The following is a 12,966-nucleotide window of genomic DNA, read 5'->3' on the forward strand; positions in this document are numbered from 1 at the left end:
AGACCGTGTGTGTCCAAGGCTCACCGCTCTCGTCCTCTCTTTCACTGGCGCTGCGTGAAGCAGTAAGCCCCATCACGCTGCTGGACGCGCAGGGCAGAGCATGGTGGGGAAGGCAGAAAGTCAGGAAGCCAAACCAAAGACCTGGATGTGAGAAAGGCTGCAGGGGGCACTGCTCTGAATTCATGATGCAGCTCCTGATGGGGGAGAATTGTTTTTGCCTTAGAAAATTGGATTTGTTGATCATCACTTTTCTCAGCTGCCCCCACCCCCCACCCTACAGCTCAGTAGGGGAGAAAAGACAACAGTCCGATTCTTTTATAACCAAGCTTACATGCCAGAGAAACAATCAGGTGGATGAGTGACTATAACATGTTGAAACCCACCCCCCCCCCCCCCATTGCTCATTTTACTTTGAATGTGTTTTCTTTTCTTAGAATGTTCTGTTGTATCTGTTTCTGGCATACCCAACAACATATCACAGAGTGCTGGGGTTTATTTCTTTTTTCTCCCTCCTTGCTGTGGTAGCACCTAGTATTGGGAAAGCTGATTTCAGGACTACCCATTAGAGATGTTTAGGTCAGTGCATCTCACACTGCTTACGAATGACTGCCCTGTGTATCTGCTGCTGACGCTGTCTCCTGTTTTCATAACAAATCCATAATGAGTCCCATAAATGAGAAGCCGTTCCTTCAGGTGATTAGTTTGACATTTGAAAGTTTTCCTAGATTATGTAAAAGTGCATGTACTTTCAAATTATGAAAAAACTTTCTCCACCCTCTTCTTGTTGGATTCTAAGTGGAAAAAGTTATATATATTAAGGAAATGTCATGTTCATGAAGATTTGGTTGTTAACACAAGCATGTAACCATGGAGTCCAGAAGCTCTAGCATAAAACAGTTTATGAGCTTTTTTTTAAAAAAAGGATAATAAGTTTGATGAAAGTCCACATAATCTATGTATATGTAAATATTAGTTATATGTCTTGATGTTTTGGAAGACAGTTTTATAGATAGTTTAAAACATCAGGGTTGAGAGTTTAAAACATTAAGAAGTGATCGTCTGTTAATTTTCTCTTAATATGAGGTTCATGAAGAGAAGCTGGCTTATTCAGGTCATCTGAAACGCCCAGCTGTTGTTGTTTTTTTTTTTTTTTAACCATATTGAGAATAAAAATAGATTCATCTACTTTAGGATTTTTATGCTTGTAATAATAAGTTTATTGTTTAAAATACAGATTCTGTTCTCTAGAGGAAATGCTATTATCAGTGTATTAGTTCAATTTAACACTTATTTCTGTTGTTTTCCTATTAAGAAAAAAAGCCTTAAATGAGCCAGTGGTAGAGATGTTGACTTCTTGTGGACACAGTGCAGCTTGACCCAGACTCTGGTCTGAATGGATCATGGTCACTCCTCCATGAGGTATTCACTGAGGAAACTTCATAAAAACCTATTATTTGGGACTAGATTCCCTGGAGGTTTGCCCTGGCTGCTTCTTATCTCTAAGTTTCGTGTTTGATGGTGGCTGAGTTTGTAGGAATTGTGTTCCCGAATGCTCTGTGTCCTGTGTGTGTGGGGACAGAACATGTGAGCCTAACAGAACAAAGTACAGACGCCGCTGAATAGTTTGCCTGATGTCTGTCAAAGTTCCCTGGGTAAACATTACCGTCTTGGTGAGGCTTAATACCACAGTTAAATTTTCTCAAAGTTAATGTGGCTTCTTTAAGAGTATAAAGTCTGATAACCCCATGTTTTATGCCCTTCCTTTTGATAACTGGAAATCCACATGGCAGCTATTATTGACTGGTGTCCCTCTTCAAAACCAGAAGCCACCACTTTAGAAGGTTTCCTTCAAGTGGTATAAAATATGTCAAGATGAGAAGCCAGGTTAGGTGATGCCTTGCATGGTGTCACAGGTCAGGTTCAGTGGGAGTGCTTTTAAAACCTTTGCCTGTGCTGGGGACAGGGAAGCCTGGCATGCTGCAGTCATGGGGTCGCCAAGAGTTGGACACGACTGAGCGACTGAGCTGACTGATGCTCAGGAGTGAAGGTAGAAGGGGGAGAGTTGAATAAGTCATGACAAGGGCTTCAGCCAATGCTCCAGGGAGCCCCTATGAGCTCGGTTATTAGCCCTTCAGCATCTGCCCAGCTAGGAGTGAGGGATCTGGGCTTTTGTGCCTCTGCAGTACTTAGTCATTGCATGTGGGATGAGCCCAGAAGAATATGTCCTTGGGAGGACAAGGCCCTGAGGTTCTCAGCTGAGTGCTGTCCGCTCCCACCCGCAGCTGGGGGAACGAGTGCTTCAGCAGACTGCCGCGTCCACTACAAATGCTGCTGTCTGTGAGGTGTGTACTTAAGAATGAGTATGTTAAGTATAGCTCTCTGAACCAGGTAACTATGTCATCATAGCAGTTGTGAGAATGGAAAAAGTCAAGCAACCATTTTTAGAAGAATTCTGCTTCTCTTTCAAGAACTAGTTCGAGACCGTTCCTTCCCCAGACCTTTTCCAATCTCACTCTTCTTTCCAGCACCCCTCCCTGTTAGATTTCTCAGTATTGATGTTTAGAGTATTACTTTATATCTGTGCGTGCATGTGTGAGTCTGACTTTCCCACCTGAGCCCTCGATCTCGAAGCCATGTCCTGCTCTAATCTGTGTATTCTAGAGCCTGGCTCAGCTGCAGGAGACTCTCAGTAAGCGTTGCTTGAGTAAACAGCCTCAGCGCTGACTCCCCTAAATAGTAGATGCCTGTGTTTGGTGGCACATGTTAAATCGTGTCTTCAGTAAAGGAGGTGGAAAGTTGCCTGGCCGGGGATTCTCCTGTTAAAACCAGCCACCATTTGTGACAGTTTTATCTTCAACCTCATCTACCCCAGATTAAGGGAGGATGACTTTTGACTTTTTTTTTTTTAATCTGTCAAGGTCATCTGGTTATGGATAATGAATAGCTAAGTACCAGCAGATTGCCAAATATTTTGTAGCCTTCCCTAGTGACTTAGATGGTAAAGAATCTGCCTGCAGTGTGGGAGACCTAGGTTCAACCGTGGGTCGGGAAGATCCCCTGGAGAAGGAAATGGCAACCCACTCCAGTTATTCTTGCCTGGAGAATCCCATGGACAGAGGAGCCTGGTGGGCTGCAGTCCATGGGATCACAAAGAGTTGGACATAATTGAATGACCAACACACTTTCTGTGAATACCACATTCTTTATATATTTGAATTTTTCTTGTTCCAGATACTTTTATCAACAGATATTAGATATTAATAATATCGATAGATATTATTCCTGTCTTTCTTAATTAGCATTTTCTAAAGATATTTCATCAGTACTCTAAGTGTAATTCAACAAATGACCTCATATAATTAGATTGTCAAGGTAACTTGTGTCTAAAGGGAAATACACTTTTTTAAAAAGAATTGTCAGTAGTAAGAATGGTAAAGAATTTTAACTTTCATCCTGTTGGTGTTGTTTGAAATATAATCAATGGACTTAGTATCAACAAATGTAAATATTTTTACAGTAGTTCTTAGAATTTTGTTTTTGTTAAAATTTATTTATATGAAAGGCAGATTTTCATGAAATAAAATCATTTTGACTTAAGGAAAATTTGCTTAAAATTATATGGACATAAAATGAAAGGAAGCTGTGACTTTAAGAATTACGTATTTCATAATTGGTCAGGCTAGCATTGTTGCACCCCTGTTGCAAAAAGTCAGTGGTTTTGAATGAAGTTAATTGATTCCAGAGAACATGGTTTTTCTTCTCATGTCATATTGTTTAAAGAAAAACAGTATTTTGTGAACTGGAGTTTATGTGTTCATGAAGGCCTGATGGGACCCCTGGCTCTCCTGCTTTTCTGTTTTCCTTTTATCTGGATTTCAGCAAATTCACTTTCTGCTCTTGAGATTTAAGGTCTCCTCCTCAATCAATAGTATTTTTGTCTTTCCCTGCCAGTGAGTCCCAAAATTCTGTTTTCAAACTGTCGTGAATGTGACAGTCTGAATGTGAGGTGGTGGTTGAATATACATTGTTACTGATTACATTTTGGTGTAAGAAGGTATTTCCTAATGTATATATTTTGGAGCAACAATGACTTATAAATGCCTGAGCATTTGAAAATTCAGAGTTGTTTGCAGTTGAGCATATTTGTTTAGTGGCTGTGAAATATCTGAGTTGTGGGGAAGAGAGGCTGACTTAATTGGCATCCCAACAGCAATTCCCTTGGACCTTCCTGCCTTAGATTAAATATGAACTGTGGCAGCCATTTAGTGCAGCCAGAAATACCGAGAAAAACTCATCAGATGTGCTTGAGACAGCTGTCATCGAGCGTTTGGTGTGGTTCTTGCAGTGAGTTTCACTGCCCTGTCATTCTGTTGGCTGAATCACTGCTGCTGAATTAGCCATCATTTATGATTCGTGTAACATGACTCTAAGCACCAAACTGTAAGAGTCCGTCTTTATTTAAAGGACAAGAGAACAAAACTATGAAGTATTATTAACGAGGCTGCTTTCCATTACATTTAATAAAGTGACAATTGTGGTGTTGCTAATGATATTCTTAATAATACAGGACAGTTTGAAAATAAGGTGAAACTAAATTTCTGGACACTGGTTTATTGACTATATGAAAAACTTAAGGAAAATGTATAAAAGACTAGAAACAAGAGTATTTAACTCACAGGGCAGTCAATGAAGGGGAAGAGTTTATAAAGAAGTTTATGTTAATTAAAAGTTTATATTAATACAGTATAAAAAGGAAATGAGAAGGGAAAAGGAAGTTAACTAGAATGTTAAAAGTAAGATGTAGAAGCAATAACAATTAGAAAGACAAAATAAAGGTTCTTAGATTGAGTTTTTCAACTCAGTCAACTCGGATATTCATTTTCGGATATTCATTTTCAAGAAACCCACTTAAAACATAATGACAAGTAATTTGGATGGAGGATTGAGATGCTGCTGCTGCTAAGTTGCATCAGTCGTATCCAACTCTACGACCCCATAGACGGCAGCCCACCAGGCTCCTCTGTCCCTGGGATTCTCCAGGCAAGAATACTGGAGTGGGTTGCCATTTCCTTCTCCAATGCATGCATGCATGCGTGCTAAGTCACTTCAGTCGTGTTCAACTCTGTGCAACCCCATGGTCAGCAGTCCACCAGGCTCCCCTGTCCACAGGATTCTCCAGGCAAGAATACTGGAGTGGGTTGCCATTTCCTTCTCCAGGATGGAGATGAGGATGAAGAAAAGAATTCATGGAAATCATAAATGTATATGCAGTTTCTCCAAAACCATTTGATGATCTTTGAAAATACTACAAGAAGCCTAGACAGAGATGGAGAGAGTGTACCTGAATCGTTTGGCCTCTTGTATAACTTGTGACCAAAACTCATACAAGAAAATGTGATTCAGTTTCTTGGAAAGGAGACTATTTCAGAACTTAGACAAAATGTCACAAAGAAAGAACAGCCACATTAAACAGTTTTCTAGAACGTTTTATCAAACTATACTTACTTGGAATCCCACTTCTGTTTTACAAGTACCGATTACCTCTGTGCTTTAAGACAGTTTTTTTTTTTTTTTCTGAGAAAAAGATGTTCAGCATACAGTGTGCTTAAAAATGCTGGATGTCTTAGACACACATAGCTATTTTGATTAATTTATAAATGCAGAAGAGACCTAATTGACACACTTGGTTTACAAACCTGCTGATAGAAAGTGGGTGGACATTTCTAGAGAACTGGAATCTAATTCCTCCAAGTCTAAAAGTTTGATGCTGCAAGTAAGTAAAACCCTAAATTATCCTACTGTGTAATAAGATAAAAACTATGTCATTATTAGGTTTTTTATGAATCATAAATATTTTCTTTTTAATTAGTCCTCAACTACACATTCTTAATTTTTACATCTATGTATTTTAAACATATACGATAATATACCCTAAAAGTGTATCCGGTAAAGAATTAAAAATGAGTTAAAAACATACAAGTTTTTGCTTCTGGCCATAAGTGTAACTGGTGCTGGGTTAGCCCTGCTACCATAAACAGGTAGAAAACTATACAAAATGGAAAAAAAATCTGTTTTAGATATTGATCTACAGGTATCATAGGACTGTAATCTGTGAGAGAGATGTTATCCTATGATAGCCCCAGGTGTCTGCCTGGATGAATTTTCTGATTCTGGCACAAGGAAGAAGAACCCCCAGGATATTGCAGCCTCACTGAACTAGGGATCCAAAGATCCGAATTCAGGAAGAGTGAGACCACTGGAACTTGCAGGCACAAAACCAAAGGAGGGGTACCACCCATTAAGAGTCCTGGGAATCTTCTTGGTGTCCCCCTGAATCTTAGACTGATTATTAAGCTGTACATGCATAGACCGAGACTCCATGACTCAAGCTGTGAACAACCACCAGGAACTTGTAAGCTGACAACTACTAAAGATTTAACAAGTGGGAGATTTTCACATTCTAACCAGTTAAAGTGGAAAGGACTTGTGAACAACCAGGGTATTCATCAAAGACCCCAGAATGGCCATTCATGCTTTTGCAGTATGACTGGAGACTTTCCCCAGCAAAGCTTGAACATAAGCCTTGAGTGGATTAAGCTGACCTACAAAATGAACAGCCTCAAAACTTTTTAAAGAAAGACCCCCCCCAAAAAAAATCCAGATGGCATTCAGAATGTTCAATATCCAACTTTTAAAAAGTACTGGATGTGTAAAGAAGCAAGAAAATGTGACTTATAACCAGGAGAGAAGTTAGTTAATAAAACAGGTCTAGAAATGACAGTAGTAGGATTAGCAGATATGGACTTTTCAAAAGCACTTATGAAAATAAATTTAAATGGATTTTAGCAAATGTTAATGTAAATGAACAAAGAAACAGAAAATATAAAAATAACCAAGTATTTTTCTAGAAGTGAAAAATAAGCTATCTGATTCAAAAAATTCTCTGCATGGGCTTAATAACAGATTGGTACTATAAAAGAAAATATCGGTGAATTTGAAGACAGCATGTTGAAGCTAAGGCATGGAGAGAAAAAAAAATTGAAACAAAAGCAAACACAGCCTCATTCAACTATAGAACTATACTAAGTGACCGGATATGAAGTCTTAGTGTAGGGGTGAGGGGATACAAAAATTATATGAGGAAAAAGCAGCCAAAAATGTTATGAATTTGATAAAATAGACAAATACAAATATTCAAGAAGCTCAACAAATATGAAGGAGATGCCTCCAGTTAAAGCAAATTATTATCAATTTGCAGAAAACCAAAGATAGTAAGGAAATCTTAAAAGCAGCCAGATATGAAAGCACATTATACAAAGGGGGAAAAGCATAAGGAATGATGACTTCATCTGAAACAGTGAAAATCTGAAGATAGTGGAAAGACATCTTCTTATAAAACCTACCTTGACTGCCATATTTAAAACCACAGTCCCTCCCCACACACCCTGCCTCCCTTTCCCAGACCTGTTCATATGTTCTGTATGACATTTACCATTTTATAATACACTGCATTGTTGTTGTTGTTTAGTGGCTAAGTCACGTCCAACTCCTTTGAAACCCCATGGACTATAGCCCTCTAGGCTCCTTCTGTCTATGGGATTTCCCAAACAAGAGTTTTGGAGTGGGTAGTCATTCTCTCCTCCAGGGGATCTTCCTAACCCAGAGATCAAACCCTCATCTCTGTGTCTTCTGCATTGGTAAATAGCTTCTTTACCAGTTGCGCCACCTGGGAAGCCGCAATTTATCTTTAGCACTTAGGAAAATGTCTTGCGCATAATAGCTGCATAGCAAATATTTATTTTATGAATAAATGAAAGAATAACAGTTGTTGGTAAGTGCATTAGTTAGAGTTCTCCAGAGAAACAGAACCAACAAGATATTTGAATATCTTATATACATATATATTATATATATATATTTTAACATATAACATATTAACATACAATATAATTATATATATTATATATTTTATATCCTGTTGGTTTGTATATTATTTATATATATATATATATAGGGGCTTCACCAGTGGCTCAGTGGTAAAGAATCTGCAGCTCAGGAGATGCGGGTTCAGTCCCTGGGTTGGGAAGATCCCCTGGAGAAGAGCGTGGCAACCCTCTCCAGTATTCTTGCTGGGAAAATCCCGTTGACAGAGGAGCCGGGCAGGCTGAAGTCCTTAGGCTTGCAGAGAGTTGGACACAACTGAGCACACAATATATAGGCAGAGACAGATATTTTTTTGAAGGAGTTGACTACTGTAATTATGGAGGCTTGACACTTCCAAAATCTACAGGGTAGGCTGGCAGGCTGGAAACCCAGGAAAAGTTTCAGTTCAGAGTCCAGAGGCCACCTGCTGGCAGAGTTCCTGCTGGCTGGGGAAGGTCAGGCTTTAACTGAGTGGTTGAGGCGCATTACATTATGGAGGGTAATCAGCTGTACTAGAGTCCACCAGTTTAAATGTCAAGCTCATTCAGAAAAACACTTTCACAGAAACATCTAGAATAATGTTTGACCAAATATCTAGGTATCATGGCCTAGCGAAGATGGCACATATAATTCACCTTCAGAATAGGATGTGGAAAATAACTGATATGTGAGTGTAAGTCAGTAAAATCACTTAGGAAGATAATTTGACAACATCTGGTGAAGTAAAATATGTGCATATTGTATCACTGAGCAGTTTTACTTGTAGTTAGAAAGTTATGACCAACCTAGATAGCATATTAAAGAGCAGAGACATTACCTTGCCAACAAAGGTCTGTCTGGTCAAGGCTATGGTTCTTCCAATGGTCATGTATGGATGTGAGAGTTGGACTGTGAAGAAAGCTTGAGTGCCAAAAAATTGATGCTTTTGAGCTGTGGTGCTGGAGAAGGCTCTTGAGAGTCCCTTGGACTGCAAGGAGATCCAACCAGTCAGTCCATCCTAAAGGAGATCAGTCCTGGGTGTTCATTGGAAGGACTGATGCTGAAGCTGAAACTCCAATACTTTGACCGCCTCATGTGAAGAGTTGACTCATTGGAAAAGACCCTGATGTTGGGAGGGATTGGGGGCAGGAGGAGAAGGGGACGACAGAGGATGAGATGTCTGGATGGCATCACCGACTGGATGGACATGAGTTTGAGTAAACTCCGGGAGTTGGTGATGGACAGGGAGGCGTGGAGTGCTGCGGTTCATGGGGTCTCAAAGAGTTGGACATGACTGAGCGACTGAACTGAACTGAACTGACTGATGTACCCCAGGAAACATGTATATGAAGGCACAAGTGTTGCTTGTAAGAAGGACAGAAACCACAAATGAGGAAAATGGAAATAATCTAAATGCTCATGTGGTAGGAAGATGAATCAATTATAGTGTTTTCCTAGACTGGAATATTTTACCTCGGTTAAAACCAGTGAAGCAAATATACTTGTATCAACATAGATTAATTTTTAAAATATTTAATGAAAAAATTAGTTGCAAGAGGATATATATAGTCTGATACTACTTATATCAATTTTGACAACTCAAAACAGTGTTATTTGTTGCATTAGTATTTATCAAGATTCTTTTTGCTACCTAAGATTCTTCTGTTTAGTATTGTAAAAGATAGCCGCTGAAGCACAACCTTTTATTTCTGCTGCCTTGTGTAGAGGGGACTAAAGATCCATGTAAAAAGTTGTTCATTTGTTCAATAGAAACTTGTTAATATGAACATTATGAACCACAAGTGAACTTTTGTGCATTCACGCCCATTATGCTAATTCTTATGTATTTAGTACAGCTTTTAAAATGTGTAACCCGTGACAAAAATTCAAATTTAGGATATTAATATTCAGAATGACAGATTGAATGAATGTATTTTTCAGTTAAAGAATAGACTTTATTTTTTTAAACTTTTGAAAAGCACAATTGGCATAGGTTATTACATTAGTTTTAGGTATATGACATAGTGATCCAACAATCAAATATATTACAATAAATGATCACCATGGCAAGTCTCATAACCATCTGTCACCATACAAAATTATTACAGTATTATTGACTATAAAGAATAGGCTCTAAGTAGAAGTCATTTTGAGTCATGACTTTCAGTTATATATACTGATATTTTCAACTTAAATATTTCACTATGTTTGTTAAAATAAAGTGATTAACTGCAAAATAAGTTAAAATTGATGTTGTCTTTTTTTCTAACTTTCTTATCCAGTCATAAGTTTGGGGTAAAGATATACCAGTGAATTTTTTTTTTTTTTTAACTTAATGTGTAACAGTGTTCTCACAAAAAATATATTCTACTAAGTTCCCTGTGCTGTTTTTGTTTCCTTTGTAGTTATCTGACGACGGTCGCTATGTCTTATTGTCAATAAGGGAGGGATGTGATCCTGTAAACAGACTCTGGTACTGTGACCTCCAGCAGGAGCCCAACGGCATCACTGGTAAGCTGTCTTTCAAACACAGATGATTATTCCAGAGAGCCCCACTAAAAAGCAATTATGCCGGTCTTCTAATTGATTTCCCAAGAAACCTTCTTCCATTTAATCATGTCATCTCAGGTCTTATGATCTTTTCTTTTGATATTATTACTTAAAATGAAAAAAAATTGAATGAAGCTCTTGATGGCTTTTGCATTTTTTCTGTAGGTCAAGGCTAACCATATTTTTTGTATGTTTCTCTGTGTGAAAGTATCCTGTCTGTATTGCAGATGAAGAGTGTTCAGGAGAAGCTGGCCCTTTGATCTGTAAAATATTATTACTGTCTAGATGTAATGGTGCAGACTGTCACGGGAAGGAGGTCGACACCAGTGACAATTTATCAGGCTAATATGTGATCATAAGACAGCTTCTCAGTACTGGACACACATGAAGTATTAGCTTGACTTGCTTCCTGAAACTGTAGGTATGAAGATAGGACCAGCCAGCTGCGAATTCTGGAGATGGCTTATTTTAAATGTTGTTTTCCTCCAACATTTATATCATATCAGCACCATCATCAAGCATTAAAGCTTTTCAACAGCACTATTTACTGTGCTGAGAATTCCCAGACCCCAAAACTATCAGGGATATTAGCATCCAGTGCGCGAGCACATGCTTAGTTGCCTCAAACATGTCCGACTCTTTGGGACCCCACGGACTAGAGCCTGCCAGGCTCCTCTGTCCGTGATATTCTCCAAGGAAGAAGACTGGGGTGGGTTGCTATACCTTCCTTCAGGAGATCTTCCCGACCCAGGAATCAAACCCGTGTCTTCCTGCGTTGCAGGCAGATTTTTACCACTGAGCCTTAGCACCCAGATAATGGCACAATTATCCCATACTCTGGCTAATATGAAATAAATACATTTTAGGGATGTGTATGTTCAGTCTCTCAGTTGTTTACAACTCTTTGTGACCTTATGGGCTATAGCCCACCAGGCTCCTCTGTCAGTGGGAATCTCCAGGCAAGAATGGGTTGCCATTTCCTACTTGAGGGGATCTTCCTGACTTAGAGATTGAATCCACTTCTCTTGCATCTCCTGTATTGGCAGATGGGCTCTTTATCACTAGTGCCACATAGGAAGCCCCATATTTCAGAGATAGTTGACACAGATTTTTAAAATATACAATATTGTACTCATGTCTAGTTATTGATTAGATTCCCTCATTATTAGTATTTTATCTATATTACATTATGATCAGAAAATATATACCATTTTACATTATTAATTGGGTACTGCATCATTTTTAAACTGCTTTGAGCAAGATCCGTAAAGGAAAGAGATACATCCATTTTGATCTCATGACTGCTACATCCACCTTGGTTTTCACATGCTCTGAAAGATGCACGCCACCGCTCAGGAACCACTCACCTGAGCTGCAAGTCCAGCCCTGCACAGAGCTGAGCATGGTCGGCCGAATCTTAGACAAGCGGACAGGTGTTGCTGTGCTGTGGCCCTCCCACTGTTTCCTGCTTGGGCCTAGGATGGTGGAAGGGACTTTGCCTTTCTCCGGTTCATCAAAAATTTCAGTTACAGTGTCTTCCTCCAGACAGCACTGCTTTCATTTTCTATTTATTACTCCATTATATCTTTAAATTATTAGTAGGCCTGTTATTAAAGTATACACAAATTGCTTAATTGACTCCAAATGCAGAGAAAAAATTTCCTCCACACTTTCACACTCTGAACTATTTCTGTGTCCACTTTCATAATAAACAGTCCTGCTTTGAATGAGACTTAGTAAGTGCTAGTGCCTCTGTTTTCTTCCTGACCACTTAGGGTCCTTACCTTTTTTTCCCCACTGCCTCTCTCTGCCCCATGTTTTCAGCATTTATGAGGAATTAACGAGGAGGGCATGATACACAGAGATTGGGATTCCAGGAGGAAGGCAGTGTAGAGGTGCACTGGGCCCTCATACATAAGATTCTAGTCCTTGCAGCCATGAATGAACATGAGGAATTAAAGAGGGAAGCATTTAAAAAAATCCTGAAGGCTCTGTTCAGGTTGGAAGATACTTAGAGAATATGCCAGGTCCTGGCCTTCCTTCCTAACTTGATCTTTCCTTGACTTGTGAGACCATTGTCTTTGTTTTCTAGGTGATTTTTGTGTAGCTTAGGTGAAAAACCCAGCAGAGAGTAATCACTCAGTAAATTTAGCAATTATTGTTTCCCAAATTGTTCTTTCTCTTTAAAAAAAAAAAAAAATTCTTCTAGAGGAACTTTAAGATTATTTTGCCTTGATCTGAACAAAACCCAGCTATATGTTTGACTAGGACTACGTGTAAATCTTCACATTTATTTGGGACTGTACCTCTGAGTTATATAGGAAACTACATATTTCTCACTAAAGTTATTGCTAGGTATTTTATATTTGTGAAATATCGATGGTTAGTGAGTGTATCTGTCAAGGTCTAACCAGAGGAGCAGAACCAGTAGGGGATATATATTAAGAGATTTATTGCAAGGAATTGGCTTACATGATGAGGGGGCTGGCTGGCTAGGAAAGTCAGACCAGCAGG

General features: G+C 39.0%; 1 protein-coding gene across 2 annotated transcripts in view; it reads left to right on the forward strand.

The window, feature by feature from the left end:
• The window catches only part of PREP (prolyl endopeptidase), a 134,897-nt gene that overhangs the window by 43,543 nt on the left and 78,388 nt on the right, over positions 1–12,966 (forward strand). For both annotated transcript variants that reach the window (XM_070450039.1, XM_070450038.1), the window contains exon 7: positions 10,308–10,413. In XM_070450039.1, coding sequence (XP_070306140.1) covers positions 10,308–10,413 — 106 coding nt within the window. The remainder of the gene's footprint in view (positions 1–10,307; positions 10,414–12,966) is intronic.

The sequence above is a fragment of the Odocoileus virginianus genome, chromosome 19, assembly GCF_023699985.2.
Source record: "Odocoileus virginianus isolate 20LAN1187 ecotype Illinois chromosome 19, Ovbor_1.2, whole genome shotgun sequence".
NCBI lineage: Eukaryota > Metazoa > Chordata > Mammalia > Artiodactyla > Cervidae > Odocoileus > Odocoileus virginianus.